We start from the raw sequence: 13,027 nt of genomic DNA on the forward strand, positions 1-13,027 counted from the left end.
GGGCGGGGTCTCAGGGAGTCAGAGGGCGGAGAAAGCAGCCATGGCCGATTCTCCGCCCGGAGTCGCGCGTCTCAGTGTTCCGGTAACGGCTGCAAGCACCTCTGAGGGAAAGCCGCCCTCAAGTTCGCTCGCTGCCGGACAGACCAGCCTCTCCCCGTATGAGTCCTGGGTCCCCAGAGACTTCCCGGAACCGGAGTTCAGAGCAGTCAGGAGCTTGTGATTCAAAAAGACAGCCGCGTCCTCAGGTGCTACCCCCTTTCCTTGCGCGCGCGCGCCGCCGTACCTCTGCACTTCACCTCCGCAGCGCCTCTGGCTCTCAGTGTGCTTTTCTTTCCTTCTAGTTGTGGAATTTACACTCAGCCGGCCTTCCTGTTGTTCTGGATGATGTTTGCTCAGTCCTTTGCGGTAATTTTCAATTGTTGTGTGAGGCGATAATTTCCCGGTGTTTACCTATGCCGCCATCTTAGTTGCTCAATACTCCAAACATTTTTTTAAAAATATATTTTATTGATTCTTCACAGAGAGGAAGGGAAAGAGATAGAGAGTCAGAAACATCGATGAGAGAGAACATCGATCAGCCGCCTCCTGCACATCTCCCAGTGGTGATGTGCTTGCAACCCAGGTACATGCCCTTGACCGGAATCGACCTGGGACCCCTCAGTCCGCAGGCCGACGCTCTATCCACTGAGCCAAACCGGTTTCGGCATTCCAAACATTTATATGGAACCAAAAAAGACCCAAATAGCCACAGCAATCTAGAGAAAGAAGGAAAAAGTTGGAGGTACCCCAATACTGGATATCAAACTCTACTACTAAGCCATTGTAATAAAAACATCCTGGTACTGGCACAAGATTAGGCTACAGACCAATGTAACAGAAAAGAGACCCCAATCGACCCATGCCATTATGGTCAATTAATATTTGACAAAGGAGGCAAGAACATACAATAGAGTAAAGACCATCTCTTCAATACTGGTTTTAGGAACATTGGGCAGATACATGCAAAGAAATGAAACTGGACAACTAACTTACACCATACACAATAATAAACTCAAAATGATAAAAGATTTAAACATAAGGTGGGAAACCATATATATCCTAAAAAAAAAAAAAAAAAGAAAAGAAAAAGAAAACCACAGACAGTAAAATCTCAGGCATCTCACATAGTAGTATTTTCACCAATCATCACCTCGGGAAAAAGAAACAAAGGAAAAACAGACCAATGTGACTACATCAAACTAAAAAGCTATGCGCAGCAAAAGAAACCTCAACAAAATGAGAAGGGGCACCGGCTCAGGCGCGGAGATCGTGCCATTTTGAGTGGCTGTTACCGGAATCCAGAGACCAGCTACTAACCCGGCAACAACGGCTCTCAAGCAGCGCGACTACGTGATCTCAGAGGAGCCCTGCTTCTCCCCACAGAAAGCAGATCCTAGCAACAGCGGCCTCCTGATCACCACACGCTCTGTCTGAGGAACAGCTGCTGTGTGTGAAGCCTCCTTCCACCAGCCAGAAGAGCCACAACAGCTGTGAACAGCACCCATCAGAGGACCTGCTACCAACAGAGGAGCAGCTGCTACCACAACTGCCCAAGAAGCAACCACAGTCCGAGGAGCCACTGCCACCTAGGGAGCAGCCACTGAACGACTCAATATCTATATATGTCAGTGAGATCAAACATGGGTAGACAAAGAAATCCCCAAAGGAAAGAAAAGGAGGTCTCACCAGAAAAGCAGCTAAGTGATACAGAGGCATGCAACATGACAGAAAAAGAATTCAGACTAAGGGTCGAAGAGTGCATAAACCGGATGGAGGAAAAAATCGACAACTTATGCAAGAAGCAAGATGAAACAGATGAAAAAATCAACAACTTAAGTAAGACCCAAGAAAAAATGAAGAGCGATATAGCTACAATAAAAAACACCATTGAAAGTATCAAGAGTAGAATAGGAGAAGCGGAAGAGCGAATTAGTGAATTAGAAGACAAGGAAGCAAAACACACCCAAACTGTACTTCAATTGGGGAAAAAAATTAAAAGACAGGAGGAGAGTCTAAGGGAGCTTTGGGACAACATGAAATGAAACAACATACGAATAATAGGGGTGCCAGAACAACAGAAAGAGGAACAAGGATTAGAAAACCTATTTGAAGAAATAATATCAGAAAACTTCCCTGAGGTGGGGAAGAAAAAAGTCACACAAGCCCAGAGAGTCCCAAGCAAGGTGAACCCGAAAAGACTCACACCAAGACACATCATAATTACCATAGCAAATGTTCAGGACAAAGAGAGAATCTTAAAGGCTGCAAGAGAGAGACGGAAAGTTACATACAAGGGATCTCCCATTAGATTATCAAATGATTTCTCAACAGAAACACATCAGGCCAGAAAAGAATGGACGGAAATTTACAAAGTGATGCAAAGCAAAGGACTGAATCCAAGAATACTCTATCCAGCCAGGCTATCATTCAAAATTGAAGGGGAAATAAGAAGCTTCACAGACAAAAAAAGGCTAAGGGAGTTTATCACCACCAAGCCAGCAATGCAAGAAATGCTAAAGGGACTGGTGTAAAAAGAAGAAATAAAAAGCTCAGAAAGAAAACAGCCACACACAAAAAGAAATGGCTACAAACAAGTACCTTTCAATAATAACTTTAAATGTAAATGGGTTAAATGCTCCAACCAAAAGACATCGAGTGGCTGAATGGATAAAAAATCATGACCCATACATTTGCTGTCTACAAGAGACCCACCTCATTAGAAGGGACTCACACAGACTGAAAGTGAAGGGATGAAAAATATCTTTAAGGCAAATGGAAAGGAAAAGAAAGCTGGAGTAGCAATACTTATATCAGACAAAATAGACCTCAAAGTGAAGGCCATAACAAGAGATAAGGAAGGCCACTTCATAATACTAAAGGGATCAATACAACAAGAAGATATAACCCTGGTAAACATATATGCACCCAATGCAGGAGCACCCAAATACATAAAAAAACTCCTGGAAGATATCAAAGGAGAGATCGACAACAACACAATCATAGTAGGGGACTTTAATACACCACTGACATCACTGGGTAAATCCTCTAGACAAACAATCAGCAAAGAAACAGCAATCCTAAATGACTCACTAGATCAGATGGACTTAATAGACATCTTCAGAACACTTCACCCCACAGCCATGGAATATACATTCTACTCAAGTGCTCATAGGACAGATTCAAAAATAGACCACATATTGGGTCACAAACAAAGTCTCCCCAAATTCAAGAAGATTGAAATCATACGAAGCATCTTCTCAGACCACGATGGCATAATAGTAGAAATAAACTACAATAAAAACAACCCAAAATATTCAAACACTTGGAAGCTAAATAGCATGTTATTAAATATTGATTGGGTTAACAATGAGATCAAAGAAGAAATTAAAAACATCCTGGAAACTAATGACAATGAAAACACAACAATCCAAAACCTATGGGACGCAATGAAAGCAATCCTGAGAGGGAAATTTACAGCTCTACAGGCCTATCTCAAAAAACAAGAAAAAATGGTAGTAAATCATCTAACTCTACAACTCAAAGAATTAGAAAGAGAGCAACAAAAATACCCCAGAGTGAGCAGAAGGAAGGAGATAATAAAGATTAGAGCAGAAATAAATGACATAGAGACCAAAAAAATAATACAGAAAATCAATGAAACCAAGAGCTGGTTCTTCGAAAGGATAAACAAGACTGACAAACCTCTAGCCAGACTCACCAAGAAGCAAAGAGAGAGGACCCAAATAAACAAAATCAGAAACGATAGGGGCGAAATAACAACAGACCCCACAGAAATACAAATGATTGCTAAAAAATACTATGGACAGACAGCTCTACTCCAACAAACTAGACAACCTGGAGGAAATGGACAAATTCCTAGAAAAATACATTCCAAAACTCAATCAGGAAGAATCTAAAAATCTCAACAGGCCAATAACTATGGAAGAAATTGAAGCAGTCATCAAAAAGCTTCCAGCAAACAAAAGCCCAGGACCAGACGGCTTCACAGGGGAATTTTACCAAACATTCAAGGAAGAACTAAAACCTATCCTCCTCAGACTACTACAAAAAATTCAGGAGGAAGGAACACTTCCAAGCTCATTCTATGAAGCCAGCATCACCCTAATACCAAAACCAGGTAAAGACAACACAATGAAAGAGAATTACAGGCCAATATCCCTCATGAATATAGATGCCAAAATCCTCAAAAAAATCTTAGCAAATCGGATCCAGCAGTACATCAGAAAGATCATACACCATGACCAAGTAGGATTTATCCCAGGGATGCAAGGATGGTACAATATCCGCAAATCAATAAATGTGATACATCACATAAACAAATTGAAAGAAAAAAAACCACATGGTCATATCAATTGATGCAGAAAAAGCATTTGACAAAATCCAACACCCATTTTTGATAAAAACTCTCAGCAAGGTGGGAGTAGAAGGATCATACCTCAACATAATAAAAGCCATATATGACAGGCCCACTGCCAACATCATACTCAATGGACAAAAACTAACACCATTTCCCCTAAGAACAGGAACAAGACAGGGATGTCCGCTCTCACTACTCCTGTTCAACATAGTACTGGAAGTATTAGCCATTGCAATTAGACAAGAAGAAGAAATAAAAGGCATTCAAATTGGAAAAGAGGAAGTAAAACTGTCCTTATTTGCAGACGACATGATATTATACATACAAAACCCTAGAGACTCCATCAAAAAACTACTAGACTTAATACATGAATTTGGCAATGTAGCAGGATACAAAATTAACCCCAAGAAATCTGAGGCATTTCTATACACCAATAGTGAACTTTCAGAAAGAGAGATTCAAAAACAATCCCATTTACCATTGCACCAAAAAAATTAAGCTACCTAGGAATAAACTTAACTAAAGAGGTAAAAGACCTCTACTCAGAAAACTACAGGATGTTGAAAAAAGAGATAGAGGAAGACATAAACAGATGGAAGAACATACCGTGTTCATGGATTGGTAGGATCAACATCATTAAAATGTCCATACTACCCAAAGCAATCTATAAATTCAACGCTCTTCCCATTAAAACACCAATGGCATACTTCACAGATCTAGAACGAACTCTCCAAAAATTCATCTGGAATAAAAAAAGACCTCGAATAGCTGCAGCAATCCTGAGAAAGAACAAAGTAGGTGGGATCTCAATACCAGATATCAAGCTGTATTACAAAGCCACTGTTCTCAAAACTGCCTGGTACTGGCAGAAGAACAGACATATAGATCAATGGAATAGAATAGAGAGCCCAGAAATCGGCCCGAACCAATATGCTCAATTAATATTTGACAAAGGAGGCAAGAACATACAATGGAGCCAGGATAGTCTCTTCAATAAATGGTGTTGGGAAAATTGGACAGATATATGCAAGAAAATGAAACTAGACCACCAACTTACACCATACACAAAAATAAACTCAAAATGGACAAAGGACTTAAATGTACGACAGGAAACCATAAAAATTCTAGAAGAATCCAAAGGCAACAAAATCTCAGACATATGCCGAAGCAATTTCTTCACTGATACAGCTCTTAGGGCACTTGAAACTAAAGAAAAAATGAACAAATGGGACTACTTCAAAATAAAAAGCTTCTGCACAGCAAAAGAAACCATCAACAAAACAACAAGAAAACCCACTGTGTGTGAAAACATATTTGCCAATATCATATCTGATAAGGGCCTAATCTCCAAAATTTATAGGGAACTCATACAACTTAACAAAAGGAAGATAAACAATCCAATCAAAAAATGGGCAAAGGACCTAAATAGACACCTTTCAAAAGAGGACATTCAGAAAGCCAAGAGACATATGAAAACATGCTCAAAGTCACGAATCATCCGAGAGATGCAAATCAAAACAACAATGAGGTACCATCTCACACCTGTCAGACTGGCTATCATCAACAAATCAACAAACGACAAGTGCTGGAGAGGATGTGGAGAAAAAGGAACACTTGTGCACTCTTGGTGGGAATGCAGACTGGTGCAGCCACTATGGAAGACAGTATGGAGTTTCCTCAAAAAACTACAAATGGAACTCCCATTTGACCCTGTGATCCCACTTTTAGGAATATATCCCAGGAAACCAGAAACACCAATCAGAAAGCATATATGCACCCATATGTTCATAGCAGCACAATTCACCATAGCTAAGATCTGGAAACAGCCTAAGTGCCCATCAGTAGATGAATGGATTAGAAAACTGTGGTACATCTACATGATGGAATACTATGCTGCTGTAAAAAAGAAGGAACTCTTACCATTTGCAACGGCATGGATGGAACTGGAGAGCATTATGCTAAGTGAAATAAGCCAGTCAATGAAGGAAAAATACCACATGATCTCACTCATTCATGGATAACAGAGACCATTATAAACGTTTGAAGAGTAATAGATACAGAGGCAGAGCTGCCTCGAACAGATGGTCAAAATGCAGTGGGAAGGCCGGGGAAATTTGGGGGGGCAGGAGGGAGGGGTATAAGAGAGCAACCGAAGGACTTGTATGCATGCATATATGCATAACCAATGGACATGGGACGCTGGGGGGTGGGGGAGGCCAGGGGATAGTCAAGGGCGGGGGAAAAAAAAAAAGACACATATGTAATACCCTTTGTAATACTTTAAGCAATAAAAAAAAAAAAATGAGAAGGGAACCCACTATATGGGAGAACATATTTACCAATGATATATCTGATAAGGGATTAATTTCCAAAATACACAAAGAACTCATACAACTCAACAAAAGGAAGATGAACAATCCAATTAAAAAATGGGCAAAAGAACTGAATTGATACTTCTCCAAAGAGGACATACAGATAGATGGCCAACAGAAATATGAAAAATGTTCAATGTCACTAATCATCAGAGACAGGTAAATTAAAACTACAATGAGGTATCACTTCACACCTGCCAGAATGGCTACCATCAATAAGTCAACAAACAAGTGCTGGTGAGGATGTGGAGAAAATGAACCCTCATGCACTGCTGGTGGGAATGCAGACTGGTGCAGTCACTATGGAAAACAGTATGGAGTTTTCTCAAAAAATTAAAAATGAAACTGCCTTTTGATCCAGCAATCCCACCTCTGAGAATATATCATAAGAAACTTGAAAGACTATTCAGAAAGAATGTATGCACCCCTATGTTCATTGCAGTGTCATTTACAATAGCTAAGATCCGGAAACGGCCCAAGTGCCCATCAGTAGATGAGTGGATAAAAAAGCTGTGGTAATTTACTCAATGGAATATGATGCGGCTGTAAGAAAGAAGGATTGCTTACCCTTTGAGACAGCATGGATGGACCTGGAGATTATGATGCTAAGAAAAATAAGCCAGGCAGAGCAAGCAAATATCACATGATCTCATGTATATGTGGAATTTAATGAACAAAATAAACTGGTGAACAAAATAGGTCCAGAGGCATGGAAGCATGGAACAGACTGACAGATCACAGAGTGGTAAAGGGTGAAGGGTGGGGGCAACGGGAAGAGATTAACCAAAGAACATACATACATATATGCATAGTTTATGGACACAGACAATAGTGTGGAGTGAGGTTAGGGAGGACAAAGGGGTGGGGATATGGGGGACTTCTGTAATACTGTCAACAATAAATAAAAAAAGAAAGAAAAGGAAAGACATTTCATGTTCATGGAATTCAATATTGTTAAGATTTCAGTTCTCTCTCAATTGATTTATAAATTCAATGCAATATGATTCAAAATTCCAGCAGGATTATTTTGCATGTGGAAACTGACAAGCTGATTCTCAAATTTACAAAACAAACAACAACAATAAAAGAAATAGAAAAAATGCGAAGGACAGCTAAGATAATTTTGAAGAACAAAGAAGATTTATACTACAAAATAGAAACACTTATTATAAAGCCACAGTGATAAAAAATAGTGCATTATTGGCATAAGGATAGACAAAGAGACTAACGGAACATAATAATCAATTCAGAAACAGACCAACACACATACAGTCACATGATTTCCAACAAAGACATCACTGCCACTCTGTGGGAAAAGATAGGTCTTTTGAATAATGATGTAGAAACAGAAAAAAAGAGAGAATCTTAACCTTTTCCTTATACCAGTCAGTTTGAGGTGGATCACAAATATAAGCAAGACAGGTAAAATAATAAAGCTTCCAGAAAAATACATAAGACTATCTCCAGGACATTGAAGTAGTTAAAGATTTCTTAAATGGGAGACAAAAGCACTATCCACATAAGAAACATACTGTTAGATCAGACTTTATTAAAATTAAGACTACCCATTTAACTAAAGGCATCATTTACAAAGTGAATAACCAAGTCAGAGATTAAGAGAAATTACTTGTAATACATAAATATGACCAAGGACTCATATCCAGAATATATGAAGAATTCCTACCAAGCAATAAGAAAAAAGGCAACTTTTTTAAAATTGGCAAAAGCTGTTCTGGCCGGGTGGTTCAGTTGGTTAGAGCATCATCCTGTACACCAAAAGGTTGGAGGATTTAATCCCCAGTTGGGGTGCATAAAGGAGGCAACCAATAGATGTTTCTCTCTCACATCGATGTTTCTCTCTCCCTTCCTTCCTTTCTCTCTAAAATTAATAAAAACATATCGTCAGGTGAGGATTTAAAAAAAAAAAAGGCAAGACCTTAAATAGGCACTTCGCCAAGAAGATACCCAAACGGGCAATAAATATATGAAAATGTATTCAGTATCATTATTCATTAGGGAAATGTAAAAACATGAGATACTACTACATACCCAACAGAAAGGCAACCATTTAAATAACTAAAATTATCCAGTGTGCAGAGAAGAGTTAACACTGCAGGCCTTAGACTGCTATCCTCAGGAAGCCTGTTTGCAAAGCTGGCCTCTGGCTGGCATCTGGAAACCTTGATTTTGGTAGTGTCCCCACCATACTCAGAACTAATTAAAATGGCTCACTGTGCCTAAAGTATTTGTGCAAACAATATGGTTTATGCTACATACCTGCTTTCCTTCTGGGAGTCTGGAATTTTGGTACGTGCTAGGCAGAGATTGCCTACACATAGAGCTTGGGTGCCAGGCCTCAATAAAAGCCCTGAGCACGGAGCCTCTAACAAGTTTCCCTGGTAGACAACATTTTACATCAGTGATTCCCAAAGTGGGCGCTACCGCCCCCTGATGGACGCTGCAGCGATCCAGGGGGGTGGTGATGGCCACAGGTGCATTTGTTTTAACTTTTTTTGTATTACCTTTCTATTCTGAGTTCAATAAACAGTTTCATATTTTCAAACTTCAATGTTTCTAATTTACACCTTTCTTTACTATATTTTACAAAAAAGGTAGAAACATTAATACATATATCTGTTTAATTGCTATTAAAATTAAAAAAAAATTAATTTCCAGGGGGCGCTGAGTAATATTTTTTCTGGAAAGGGGGCGGTAGGCCAAATAAGTTTGGGAACCACTGTTTTAGATGTTGTCACAATTCGCTGTTGGAGGAATTAAGTGCATCCTGTGTTACTACACTGAGAGAGGACTCTTGGAAGCTTGTGCTTGATTTCCTCTGAACTTTGTCCCATGTGCCATTTCCTTTTGCAATTTTGCTTTATATCCGTTTGCTGCAATAAATCATAGCCATGAGCATGTCTATATGGTAAGTCCTGGAGTCGCGGCTAATCATCAACCTGGGAGTGGTGTTGGGGTCCCCTGACACACCAAATGTTGGGGATTATGTGGAATAAACTAAAAGTATTATACATTGTTGAAGAGAATGTAAGTTAGTTCAAACACTTTGGGAGACTGTTTAGTAATATCTACTAAAGCTAAAACATATTTCTACCATATAATTAAACAATTTTACTCTTAGAAATATCTCCTAAAGAAAGTAAGTGCCTATGTTCACCATATGAGAATATTCATCCTATATAATAAAAGGCTAATATGCAAATTATCCCCTCGACCTGGGAGTTAGACTGAGAGTTTGACCAGGGGGTGGGCCGGCCGGCCAGCCAACGGTCCGCAGCCCCTCCTCCTGGCCAGCCCTCTAGATCAGTCCAATCAGGGTGGGCCGGCCTGACCCCACCCATGCACGAATTCATGCACCGGGCCTCTAGTTTATTTATAATAGCTCAAATGGTAAATAACTCTAATTCTATCAATAAGTGAATGGATAAGCAAATTATGGAATATTCATAAAATACTACAAAGTAATAAACACACACACATACCAATACATGCCACAACATGGATGAATCTCATAGATGGTAGTTAAATTAAAAAAGCTCAACACAGAAGTACACAATGTATGATTCCATTTACATATGAAAAAGTGATATACGCAAAGTATGATTCTATTTACGAGGTTCAAAAATTAATAAAACTAACCTATATTGATAAAAATTAGAGAAAGAGTTACCTGAAGAGGAGTACTGGGCTATGCTATCCAATACATCTTGCTATAAAAATTTAAATAAAATAAAGTAAAAAATTCAGTTCCTCATGTGCATTAGCCAAATTTCAAGCACTCAATAGCCATATATGGACAATGGCTACTACGGACAGCAGAGATAGAAAATGTACACTTTCATCTTCATCAAAAGTTTTATTGATCAGCACTTTTCTAGCATGATGGGAATTTTCTGTATTTTGATCTAGGTGGTAGTTACATGGGTTTTTAAATATGAAATAACTCACCAGCTGTATACTTGAGATTTATATACTTTATATATTAGTTTATAATTCAATAAGTAAATAAATAAATATACATTTTTAAATGACTAGGAGAAAACATACAGTATTAATATCTAAACTATGAAGGACTCATAAATCAATAAGAACAAGATAGCAACTTAAAAATGGTAGGCAAGTAAACATATTAAAAAATGTCCAATAAACATATTAAAAGATGCTTAGATTCATCAAAAACCAGGGAAATACAATCTAAAACACTGAGATGCTACTTTTGCCTATTGTATGGGCAAAATTTTGGGTGTGTCAGTTATTTAAGTAAAATATGAATATAAGTAATTCAAGGACAAGAACCTTACTGTCTAGTTTGCTACCAAATTCCTAAAGTCTAGAACAGTGGTTGGCATACAGTAGGTACTCAATACATAATTATGAGTGGAATAAAGTGAGAAAGGAAAGTTGGAGAGGAAATTATATTCCCTTACTCCTATATTTACTATTGATGGGAGTGTAAAATAGAGGAAGCCTTTTTGAAGAGGAATTTTATAACATATAATTGCTGTTTATCTAGCAATTCAATTTCTCAATTTCTTCCCCAGGGAAACACTCATATGTAAGCACAAAGAACTATAAGAATTTATAATGTAACACTGTAATAGCAAAAATTTGCAAATAACATATATTGTGCATTAAGAGAAAAATGGCTAAATAAACTGTGGTTCTCCCATGCCGTATAATATTATATAGCAACTAAAAAAAAAACACACACCAAAGAAACAAAATAGATCTACATGTAATGACATAGAAAAACCTTCATATTAGGTTAAACAAAAAGTTATACACTAATGCACACATTTAAAAACAAAAATATCCACAAAATTATGTATAATGTGCACACATATATGTATATCAATGCATAGACTAAGAGGAGAAATTTATAACCCAAACTAGTAATAGTGGTTACTTCTACGAATAAGAGGTGAATTATGGGTGGTGGCTTTCACATTTTCTAAATTGAGTTTCCCACAATAAAACATATTCAGATATTACTCATGTAAAAATAACCCAACAGCCTGGCCAACATGGCTCAGTTGATTGAGTGTTGTCCCCTGCACTAAAAGGTCGCTGGTTCAATTCTGGCCAGGGCACATACCCAGGCGAGGATTTGATCCCTGGTCGGGGTATATGTGGGAGGCAATCAATGTTTCTCTTTCACATCAAATGTTTCTCTCTCTCTCCCTAAAACAGAAATCAATAAAAAGATAGTTTAAAACCACTACCACCCAACAAAAACTATTATTCTTCCTTAGATGTTGAGTTGTTGCTGTTCTACTTACTAATGGTGTAAAATGGCCTCAAATTAAAGGATTCCTACTTTTCTTTCCCCTCCATATTTTTGGATTTTTTTTTTAAACACCTGAGTACTCACTACTCAGTTTAAGAAATAATATATCACCTTCTACATAATGAGCTACTATCTACTTAAATTTCAAAACATTTCTCAATTTGAGAAATGGTAGACCTAAAGCCCCAATAGTTTATTATTTAGATTTCACATCTTAGGTCTCTGAACATAGACTGTTTAAAGAATTGCCCCTATCCAAAGCAATCGTCTACTAGAATGAAGTTATCTAAACAACATATTTTTAAAAAATTAGAACTTAACGTGCCAGTGCATGCCCTACCTGGGTTACTGGAATGTAGAGAGGCTCTCCATTATGCAGCAGTGTAAGTTTCCCATGCTGATTGAGTCGTCCTTCTGGCTTTAAATTTGCCATCTCCTTAAGTCCTCCTTTTTTGCCACTCTCTTGTCCATTTCCCTTAAATTCTTCAGTATCACTTAGGCATTCAAAAAATTCTTCTTCGCTATCACTCCAAGAATCCCAAGATTTTCCCACCTCTCCCTTTTCCTTGTCCATATCTTTTAGATTGTCTGGCCCCAGCTGGTCTCCAGGTCTTCCAGCATCCCCTGGATATGTATTAGTCACATTATCTGAAATACTTGTCTTTCTCTTCTCATCACGTGCCTTCTTTCTTTCAATACAACAATTTAACATCTTAAGAAAACAGAAATATATATATTTGAATTCATTACAGTAAAATAAAAATCAATCCACTGCTTGAATATTTAATGTTCATTCTCCATCCTTTCCCCTACACCTTGTTGTGAATGACAGTGATTTTAAGTAACCTACAGCAGCACAAAAAGAATGGCCTATAATCCGTACTTAAATTTAGCATCAGAAATAAGCTTCAACTGACTCAAGATCACATTAAA

General features: G+C 38.2%; 1 protein-coding gene across 13 annotated transcripts in view; it reads right to left on the reverse strand.

Annotated features, from left to right (window-relative positions):
- RAB3GAP1 (RAB3 GTPase activating protein catalytic subunit 1) overlaps positions 1-13,027 on the reverse strand; it is a 93,325-nt gene that overhangs the window by 25,001 nt on the left and 55,297 nt on the right. For 11 of the 13 annotated variants that reach the window (XR_004969312.1, XM_036319367.1, XM_036319366.1 and 8 more), the window contains one exon: positions 12,435-12,806. Coding sequence is in view for 12 of the 13 variants with exons in the window: in XM_036319367.1 (XP_036175260.1) it covers positions 12,435-12,806 (372 nt within the window). In the remaining variant the exon portion in view is untranslated. The remainder of the gene's footprint in view (positions 1-12,434; positions 12,807-13,027) is intronic. The other 2 variants (XM_036319368.1, XM_036319365.1) reach the window with 1 other exon arrangement.

The sequence above is a fragment of the Myotis myotis genome, unplaced genomic scaffold (genome assembly GCF_014108235.1).
Source record: "Myotis myotis isolate mMyoMyo1 unplaced genomic scaffold, mMyoMyo1.p scaffold_m19_p_8, whole genome shotgun sequence".
Classification (NCBI taxonomy): Eukaryota; Metazoa; Chordata; class Mammalia; order Chiroptera; family Vespertilionidae; genus Myotis; species Myotis myotis.